General features: G+C 40.5%; 1 protein-coding gene across 2 annotated transcripts in view; it reads left to right on the top strand.

The window, feature by feature from the left end:
- The first annotated feature begins 5,574 nt into the window (after positions 1-5,574).
- The window catches only part of scinlb (scinderin like b), a 19,046-nt gene continuing 13,997 nt past the window's right edge, over positions 5,575-10,623 (top strand). Inside the window, exons 1-3 of one of the 2 annotated variants that reach the window (XM_020616188.1) lie at positions 5,575-5,986; positions 7,944-8,131; positions 9,906-10,060. In XM_020616188.1, the coding sequence (XP_020471844.1) occupies positions 7,951-8,131; positions 9,906-10,060 (336 nt within the window). In that variant the 5' untranslated portion in view covers positions 5,575-5,986; positions 7,944-7,950. Of the gene's footprint in view, positions 6,056-7,943; positions 8,132-9,905; positions 10,061-10,623 lie in introns of both variants that reach the window. The other variant, XM_020616187.1, reaches the window with a different exon arrangement.

Here is a 10,623-nt window from a genome sequence, read left to right as displayed (position 1 = left end):
CACCCCTGTTTTTATTCCTTCCAGTCTGGGTTCTTTTAAAGCAGTAATTTGGCATTTTTGGAAATATGCTGAAAAGATTGATGCTACTCTCATGTCTGTCAAATTGAAACAGCTGGAAGACAGTTCAGTTTAGTTTAACATAAGGACAGGAAACTGGGTAGATGCCTCTGAAGCAACCCACTGGTGCCTGGCAACCTCATGGTGACAGGATTTCAGGACATCAGTGCCGCCAGAGAGAGCGCTTCAGTTTTTGTTTGATAAGAGGAAGCAGTAACTGGTGAGCTTCAGAGTAACTGGTAGACAGATTTAGTTACCATTGGACAGAGCCAGGCTGTTTAAGCTTCTGAATTTTGGCTCCAGTTTATCCAACTCTTGACAGGAAAGGAAATGGGCATGTTCCTAGAATGTCCAAACTATTCCAGTCACTTAAAAAAATCATTTAAAATAAATATTTTCCAACATATACTTCCGTCCCTAGAGTACCTTCCTGCTAAGTGGTTGTGGCTTATACATGTCTTTGCCTGGGGGCCTTTGTCTCCCAATCAGTCTGTGCTTTCTCAAGAGTAGAGCCGACAACATTATTTAGACTAATTTAGAGTATTCAGTAATGGCAAAATGACTAAAACAGTGGTTACTTATTTCAGTCCAGCTCCGAGGTTTAGTCGCTTGTTGCAGTCTGATTGAATGATATACATATCGAGTAATTTCCTGCTGCCGCACAAGTGGGGCTGTTCATATTAACATTTCCTCTGCAGAGGCCTCAGTAGTTATCGGAGGGTTTCTCTTTGTGTGTGTGTGTGTGTGTGTGTGTGTGTGTGTGTGTGTGTGTGTGTGTGTACTAGAGACAAAGACTGCAATCATTTTTGTCAGCAAACAACCTACCTGGCCTGTTTTTAAAGGATCATTCTAAGCTTCTCTGACTGACCATTGTAGTTTTTTGGCCATTTTTTTTATATCTGTTATACAGAGGTTTAGTAACATCTCTGTGTCTCTTTCTCCTTTGCTGAGTTTCTGTGTATTGAGACTTTTTTAGCATAGAGGATGTGGTTCAGTCAACAGTTTGTGAGCCACTGAGCTGTGTTCCAGTTCCTACGTGAGGTTTCTCGAGTACAAGGTGTTGCCACAACAGTCTGCCTATATCTAATGGGATAATAATCATAAACAAAACATAGTATTTCTCAATTATATCTGCAAAGAGTTGATGAGATTTCAGACTGATGATTCAATTCAATGAGAAAGTGTGTCCAAACTCTGGACTGACAGTATATGTGAAATTTAACCAGCACAGGACTCAGTAACATCTTTTTGTTTTTTTATTTTGAACCCTAAATTGGTGGGTTTTGTTGAAAAAATATATTTTTTTCTAATCAAATGCTATGTATTTTGTTTGCCAATCAGTAATTGGAGGTAAAATGTCAAACAGAAGAGGATACTCCATCCTCCATCCAGAACTGCTTTCTCTACAGACCTGTTATATTAAGTGCAAGGGTGGCTACAAATTCAACAATGCTAAAAATAAATTTGACTCCACAAAGTGCACAAATGAGTGTATTAAAGTGCCTTTTTACATGTTCAGTCAAATGTTTGTCCATAATATGTCAGTGAATGTATAAAACTCAACTAGACATTAACTAGTCAGGAGCCACCAAACACCACTGTACAAAGAAGGAAATGACTGCGAAGTCAGAAATTTAACAAACCTCTAAGAATAAATACAGTACATCCCAGAACCTAACCTAGGGTACAAGTTCCCATTAGGACTCAACTGTTGGCAGTAACTGCTCTACTTGTAATAAATACTGTCATATTAGCAGATGCTCAATCTCAAAATGCATTTGTCCACATCCCTTGTCTGTGTTTATTGCTTGATATATTGTGCACAGCAATAATTTACATGTTACCCTTGGAAAGCATCCATTGTGGCAATGTAATATATTGTATATGTAATATAATAGTCTGAAAGGGATGATGAGTTATTTTCAATTAAAGCTGCACATTGTCAAAAATATAACGTCTTTCAGCTCATTGTTTTGGTTTAGGACCCACCTTATTGTTTTGATTCACCCACACTATTCTGATTCAGTCTCCAGCAGAGGGCTGATGTTACAGCAAAACTATATAAGTCACTTTCGGCTTTTCCCGCTAAGGGGTAGCCACAGCAAATCGTCACACTGACAACTCGCATGTTGACATTTGGCGCGGGGATGCCCTTCCTGGCACATCCCTGACTCAAACAAGGGGCGGCTTTTTCAGCAAACTACTTTTACAAAAAAAAAAAAAAAAAAAAGACAGCACAAACGCCTGAAAGTTTGCAACTAGCAAGTTAACATCGTGGTGTATTTAGCATTTAAAGAGCCAGATATTACTGTAAGGAGCGGGTGGCAACAAAAAATCTAACTAAAAGAGCGTACGCACTAGATTCACATTTAGCAGGTGTCCAGAAGTATGACTGGAGGAAAGTGATGTGTACATAAGCAGCTGTTTGCTAACATGCTCAACTGCAAATGTACTGTAATGATAAGAAGACAATGCTGTGTTTGTCATGTAGCACCCAAAAACACTTTAATGTGGCTATTTGTATGCTGTATTTTGTGGCTAATTTGCTCACTTACTTGTATGTTTATTTAAAGCAATAGTTCAACAATTTGAAAAATATGACTTGCACATAACTGAGTTTTTTTTTAAGCCTTACTGTTTCTTGTCAGGAAGAGGTTGCCAGGTCCCAGTGGAGACAGTGGAAGTTAGTGTGCTCTGCTAAGAAATAACCTCTCACATAAAACCCTGTATTTGTTGTTTGTACACTTTGGTTTTTGTACAGATTAAGCAAACAAGACATAATGTGTCAATTTGTACAATAAGCTTTAGAGGTGCTGATAGGAACTTTTTTTTGTTGCTTTTGGACAGAGCCAGGCTACTGTAGTTGTTTCTCTGTTGCCAGTCTAACCAGCTTCTGGCTGGAGCTTTATATTCACTGGACCAATATGCAAATACTATCAGTCTTCCAGTCTACTGTAACTCTAAGAAAAACATTGAAAAAGAGTACTTTCCAATTTGGATTTGAATATATCTTCCAACCTAAAGACTCCTACCATGATATTTATTTTAAAAGCACTACCAGTGTGATGCAGGAGAGGTTGAATGTAGCTGCATGAACAGTTTGCATGAAAAAGAGCAGTTGCACAGCTTCAGGTAAACATTAACCACACCATATTGTGGGAAGTAATGAGATGTCTGGCACATGAACTAACCACAGCCGGCATTGGTTAGCAGTGCACAACACAGCTGATGTACTCTACAGTAAAGTCATACTGCTCTGATAAAAGCAAGATCCTTGTTTGCTCAGTGTAGCCTCAGGATGTTGGCTCAGTGGACTGAGAGAACAGTAAATGAGAAGGCAACACCGCTGTTCAGGATCACATGATGTTCAGACAGAGAGAAATGTTTGATTGCCTATTTGTGCCTTAGTGGACTCATCATGATCCACTGACTGCAAAAATTCCTATAAAATGATATGTGTTTTGGCTCATCTGTCTCAGATGTATTGGTGGAGGACAGTACAGGCCATCTGCGTTATAATCAAAGTGATAAATGCCTTTCTATACCACTCAGGATAAAAACCAGAAACTTTGATTTGGTCACAGTGACAAACCAGTAAGGTTGTGTGTGTCTTTTTTAGGGTCACATTTTTAGCATTAACCCTGTTTTGGCCACAGCTATGCAGAAACAGTTCATCCATTTCCCCGGCACAAACACAATGCAGAGGCAAGCTCCTCCTCAAGTGAAGAAACAGAGGTCTGAGCACAACCTGCCCAGAGTTGTTTTCAGCTGAGGTTTCATGCTACTCATGAAGAGGGGGAGTTGGCCTATTTGCTTCATCAGAAAAGGCTGTGTGGTTTAACCCGGTACAATGGAAAACAACCATTAATGGTAGATGTGGTTGAAAGGCCTTTATCTCCTCCCACACTACTCCACAATCGCCAGTCTGCAGCTCAATGCTTCTGATATTTCCCTCAATAAACAGAACCTTTATACACAGAGGGTGGGTGCAGATATCATAGTTACTGCTTCCACTCAAGGTCAGAGACATTTGTTTTGTTCTCAGTGGCCCCCCGTAGTTCCTGCTCAGTGTGATGTCTGTGGCTAAGCCAATTATTAGGTATTTACCGTGGACTCATTCTGGAAGAAGTAGCAAGACACTGAGGATGGAGATAATAAGGGCTTGGCATTGTGTGAAGGGGGAGGCTGCTAATTCCAGGGGACAGAAGCCAAAATATGGTAAAACTGATCCACTCAGCTCTATTTCAAATATTTCCATTACTGAACCATGCACACACAAACGTCTGACAAATGAGTAAACACAAATGTCACATGTTTATGTTGTGACCTACAATCACTTGATGATCAGCTGCTGAAGTCATCTATAGCTAATGAATCACAGATGGTGCCAGCCGTTCACTGGCGCTTTCATGCTGCTCCAAACTGGACAAACGGACATTACATACAGGTCAATAATAACTTTAGTTAGTAGTAAGTTTCATTTGTACAGCTGTGTTGCTGAACTGTTGTGATGAAATGTTGTGAGAGAACATTTTAGCAACCCACTTCCTTTGAAACTGTGAAATGTGTAAAAGCTTTTAATAAGCAGCTCCTATTGGTGAGTTTGTTTGATTTGCTGCATCAAATTACAGCAGATCTGAAACTCAGTCATTATCCCCACAGTGAAACAGAAGTAAAATTTCTTTCCTCCCATAAGCAGAATCCTCAAAAAGGTATCCTGAAGAAGAGTGGTAGTAGTAATCCTGAAGAGTAATCTGAATCATCTGTGAACACAATTGCATAAATCAATTTAATTACCTGCCGTGACTTTAACCAGCTGAAGCCCCTGCCTGTTTATGGCTTTGTTTTAGCAAGATTCTTATGTGTCAACATCTTTGGACAAACAGCCACATTTGTTCATCGCCTCCTGAGGCAAGAAATCTGCCCATGTATAAATAAACACCTTGTCTGCAGCAGTGATGGATGAAGTGCTCAGGTTGTTTACTTCAGTAAAAGTAACAGTATCACAGCATAAAAATATTCAGTTACAAGTAAAAGTCCTGCAATCAAGTTGTTATTTAAGTAAAGGTACAAAAGTATTAACATAAAACATACTTAAATAAAAGTAAATGTACAATTTATGCAGAATGGCACAGTTCACATTAATATATATGATATTATTGGACCATAATACTGATGTATGATTGTGCATATCACATTTAATGTTACAGCTGGTAAAGGTAGAGCTAATATTAACTACGTATATACAGTATTCTCTGAAGTACTTTACTGATCCCCAGTGGGAAAGTCACATGTAAAGTCTTATGATTATACTGTATTTTGTTTGATTAATGTCATTCTGAAAAGTAACTAGAGTTATCTAACAGATGGTGAGTACAAAGTACACTTCTGACCTGTAGTAATTCATATTTGGTGTGTGTAATGGTGTGTATAGTAGGCTTTTTTCATGGTTCCTGTTAACTCCGCCTTCAAAGAAATCAAGGGGAGGTGCCCTTTCTTCCGATATTTTTGCAGACACCATTTCTTTACGTCAAAGACAAACACGATTTTGACTCAAGTCTTATTTCAGAAGAAACGACGACTTCCTGGGCGTCGTCCCTTCCGACCTGTGCACCTCTTAATCTTATATGTGAAGTGTCACATATCAAAAGACAGAGTCACCCGCACACCACAGCCAAAGACAAATCTATAACCAGATGATTTGCTGAATTTTACGCACAGTCAGCACACCTCGGAAGGAGTCCTCTGTCAGGACACACAGGTTCTTTACTGCTCCTTTTGACAAAGCAAACACGCCCTCCTCCTCCTGCACCTCCCCTTCTACCACATAAAATCATAAAGACGCTCCATACAGCAGCTCATTCCCACATCCACCCGGTCCGTCTGAGGTTCTGCTCCTCCTTCTCCTCTGTGATTCATCTTCCACACTGTGAGTTCACTTCTTCCAGTCCAGGTTCGCGCACCTTCTTGTGAGTTTCTGGACTTTGATATATATCCGGTAAGCCTTTACATTTGTGCAGAATTTCTGGGTTAATAATATTAGTGTTTTGCGCATCGGTGTACAGTTCAGTTGGAGATTGTAAAGTGTGCAGTGATGTTATTTCCAGATGTTTTCATTTCGCTTTACTGGGTCACAGCAGCCAATGACAGGGTCGGATATGCAGAAACCAAAGTATATCGATGCATGAGATTTATTTTGGAAACACAGGCTATTGGTTTACTTATTTCAATGATAATACTCTGCAGCTCTCTGATAGCCTATTATCTTGCGAATGAAATCGAGCCCATTAACTTGCAATAGTAGTCAAGTACCAAGCAGTCTGAATGTTATGTAATACAAAAAAAAAGGTGGAGTGTAAATACAGCTCAGTATGAAAGCAGCAGGGATTAATGGGGATTCTCTTTTAATTTATTGTTTACAAATGCATTTGTCTAATTAAATATCCGCCCTCAATGTGATCAGTCAGCAGAAGAGCAGCAAAGCTGGTGCAAGCAGCAGATTACATCAAGTCACTCATTAGAGATGCTCATCCCTCCAGCCTCTGCAGTGAGCCCCTTAGACCTGTCATATTACAGTATATTCATATCAGTGTTCTTGGACTCTTGCATCTTGCTCCACACAGTTGTGTCCATTAGTGATCTAAAAGCTTTGCCCATGATGCAGCAGCCTGTTAGAAGTACTGTTGGGTGTTTTCTCTCTGCTGTAACCTGAACTACTCCAGGCTCAGCAAATAGCCAGCTGAACAAACACCACAGTGATAATAATGCTCCTTCAAACTGTGATGATGATTGAGTGGTTGATCTGCGTTTGTCTTGGCAGAGAGTACGATGTGATCTTTTATCAAACTGTAAATAGATAATGCACCATTTACAAAGAGCGGGACGCACAGGTAGTTACAATCTGTGGATCATGGGGTGAATGATGTGGACGGTAAAGCCCGTGTGTTGCAGTAGTGAAGAAGTGGGCATTGTCACATTTGTGCCATCACAGTCAACTTCAGCTTCACTACAGCAGCTAATCCTGCTGCCTCACTGATTTGTAATCTGGCAAACAGCAGTCTGTATAATCTGACAACCTTGGCGTTGCAAAGACACATGAGCTAAGTTTTTTAAACCCTGAATTTGAGATTTGATGATGCAAACTAGTTTTATTATGTATGTGTAGTGTGTTCACAGGGTTAATTTAATAAAGCATCGTCATCAGGAAGTAGTAATATCACAGTAATATAACACTGTGTTTTCACTCCATATCAGCTGTTAAAAACAAGCCGTGTGAGTATAAAAGGTAGCGCTGATACCTGGGTGTACAGTGATTATCTCAGGTATGAATTACTGATTACATATCACTGGATTATGGTACAAAGTTCCTCCATTAATCTGCTTTCACTGATTGAACAGTTTATTTCAAACTAAATTTGGGGTGTTAAAAGCTTTGTTTGCAGAAATGAAGATATTAAAAAACAGCTCTCTGTCTCTTTGGACTTTGGACTTTGTTTAAAACAAGCATCCAATTTAGTGATATACCATAAATGCCAGATACAACTGATGGAAGAAAACACATGCTAATTATATGCAATCTAGTTTAGCCTGTACATACCTAATGTACAAATATGGTTGAGAGGTCTCGTACCTCCTGCTCTTACTCAGAACCATGTAATCTTCAGGAAACACTGTGGCTTTTATAGCAAAAAAAAAAAAAAAGCTTGCTCGCATTCTTGACTTCCTCTGTGGGTTAAGGTTATCAAGATTTCATCTACAATAAGGTTTTTGAAGGCAAAAACATTAATAAGACACCCTGTCCCTCTCCTCCTCCTCCTCTTGTTTGTCTGCATGTCCTTATGTCTTTTCCTCCCTCTCACTGCCATCCATCTCCTCTTCTCTCCCAGAGCCATCATGGTTTCCCATAAGGAGTTTGAAGTTGCAGGGAAGCAACCAGGGCTACAGGTGTGGCGTATCGAGAACATGGACCTGAAGCCGGTTCCCAAGAGCCTGTATGGCAGCTTTTACACTGGGGACGCCTACCTGCTGCTCTTCACCACTCCAGCACCTTCATACAACATACACATGTGGCTGGGTAGGACATGGATGCACACACCAGGGTTTTTCAGCAACATGTTAGAGCATTTGGCTAATTCTAATGATCCCATAGTAATCTGCATAGAATTCTGTTCAGTTGTGCACACATGGAACAAAACCAAACAGAGCCTAATGTGAACAGCATGCAGTTAATTTAAATTTTCCTCTTTATCTTACATGAAAAAGGATGTTGTCTTTGTGGATGTTAAAACAGGAATAGTCATGCAATGCATTTTTGGGAAATAATCAACAATGCCCTCGGTAGCAGAAGCCATTTTACTACATCCTGTTCTCTAAATGGCTTGTTTTTTGCCCTGTTATTTAGTTATTTTATATGAGGTTTTGTTGTAATCCATTGCCAATAGAACACATTACAGAGTGCCGGGAACTATTTACTTTCTCCAAAGCTGGTACATATTGTGTGCATACACATGCATGGCACAGGTTTAAACACTTTGAAACTTAAATCCATACAAAGACACTAAAGGGATTTTTCCATTATAAGAACATACTAAAATATGTTGCGCCACTTAACGCTCATCGTGGGTTCTGCATTTGTTTCCACTACACTTGTCCCGCTTTGGAGGTGCATTCTGGGAGCTAAATATTGGCACCCCTCAGGAAGTAGCACTAAAATCAAGTACCAGAAGTGAGGGGAGAGATGGTACATGCACACAGAGCTGTTGCCGGTAACTGGTTAAATATTCACTTGCTTACACTTCAATCATTAGCATTACAAGCACTGTGTGTAAACACACAGCTGACTCCGTGTGAGAAGGGAGCAGCCCCTCCCTCCTCTAAGCAGAGACTGACAGAGAGACAGAGAAAAAAATACAGTGGGAAAACAAAGCAGGATGATTTGCGTCCACCCCGGACACTGTGCTTGGTGATGGTTAAGGGAAGTACGGGGTGTCGATCGTTAGATTCTGATAGTGGAAAAGCAGCATAATGTAGCTTTAGATATGACATCAGAAGCTTCAACTGAAACTTTCCACTGTGGTTACCACACTGTAGCTGCGGCTATGAAGCGATAGATTAAGCATCTGGTCTTAGTGCTAAAATATCTGCTGTGTGAGTCGCTGAAACACTGTGCTGTAAAAGTCACAGCAGTTTGTGAAATTCATCTTCACACTGTTCCCTCTCTGCTCTTGTCAAAGGCTCAGCTCAGGCCTGCACAGAGTGGACAGTGATGTACAACTAAGTACCCGAATTCCTGAACTGAAGTCTTTTCTCAAACTCAATACTTTTTCTGTTACACAACAAAAACAGTGACCAGAATGAAACTGCTGCCTGACTCTCATCTGGAATATCCCAGCCCCCTCTTGTCCATATGAAAGAGGTACTGATCCCTGTGTGTTTGTACTGTTTCCTGCCAGTTCTCTCCCAGTGCCAGCACACAGACAGACAGGCCTTTTAGCACTCTGTTGCCACCGCACCCTTCTGTATAATGTTCAGTCACTGGAAATAGTATGAGAACACATTTAACCCCTGCGTCTGGGATCGATGTTAATGGTGTAAAATTATGGAACCGTTTTATCTGTGTTATGTGTGCTGTCCGACAATAATGGCTGGATACAAAGTGACTTTGCTCCAGATGTGGCTGATGCAAAGACTCCAGTCTTGGCTCAGAGTAGAAACCAAAGTGTTGCGGTTTGCTCTGCTAATGTGAAGTAACTTAATGCTTTTGTAAGAAATTTGATTCTTTAGCAAAAGTGTGAAGCAATTAAAGGATTTAGTAAAAGAAAATAAGCAGTGGAGTCTCTTTTCTGCAGGGAATGAATGTTCACAGGATGAGAGTGGAGCGGCAGCCATCTTTTCCACACAGCTGGACGACTTCCTGGGTGGTTCACCAGTGCAGTTCAGGGAGGTGCAGGGCTATGAATCCAACACCTTTCTGGGATACTTCAAATCAGGCATCAAATACCAGGTGAGTATCACTGTACAGCAGAAACAGCTCTGGACAGGTGGTATACTATTTGACTCACAAAATCGGCTTTATTTTACAAACATTTCTTTAATCTTTGCAACAACTGTCAAAAGATTTGTTGTAGGATGGAACGTGTGGTCTTCATATGTGCAGAAGCAGAGCCCACTCCACACCACCCCCACACACACACACACACACACACACACACACACACACACACACACACAATCCGCTGTAGAAAAAGAGCAAGAAACAGAAGGAAGCCTCATTATTTCTTCATAGTTTCTGTAACTCAGTTTAGGACACCATTGTTCCATTAGAATAAACAGAGCCTGCATTGTTACAGTGAAAACACATGAGCCTGGTTTCCATTATGGATCCTAAATAGCCACAACTCAAGACTCTGTGCCTTTGTGGGTAATTGTGTTAGGATGGCTCAAAGATGGAAGTGAGCGAGTCACAAAAATTGACGAACCCAGGTGGCTGACTTCGATGCAGGCAGTGCAAGTTTATTTACAGTGTAAAACAAGTGACCAAGAAATGAACAGACGAGTAACACTGGG

Source organism: Monopterus albus, unplaced genomic scaffold (assembly GCF_001952655.1).
Source record: "Monopterus albus unplaced genomic scaffold, M_albus_1.0 scaffold172.1, whole genome shotgun sequence".
Classification (NCBI taxonomy): domain Eukaryota; kingdom Metazoa; phylum Chordata; class Actinopteri; order Synbranchiformes; family Synbranchidae; genus Monopterus; species Monopterus albus.
Note: the sequence above shows the minus strand (reverse complement) of the source record. Positions and strands in the feature narration are given on the sequence as shown.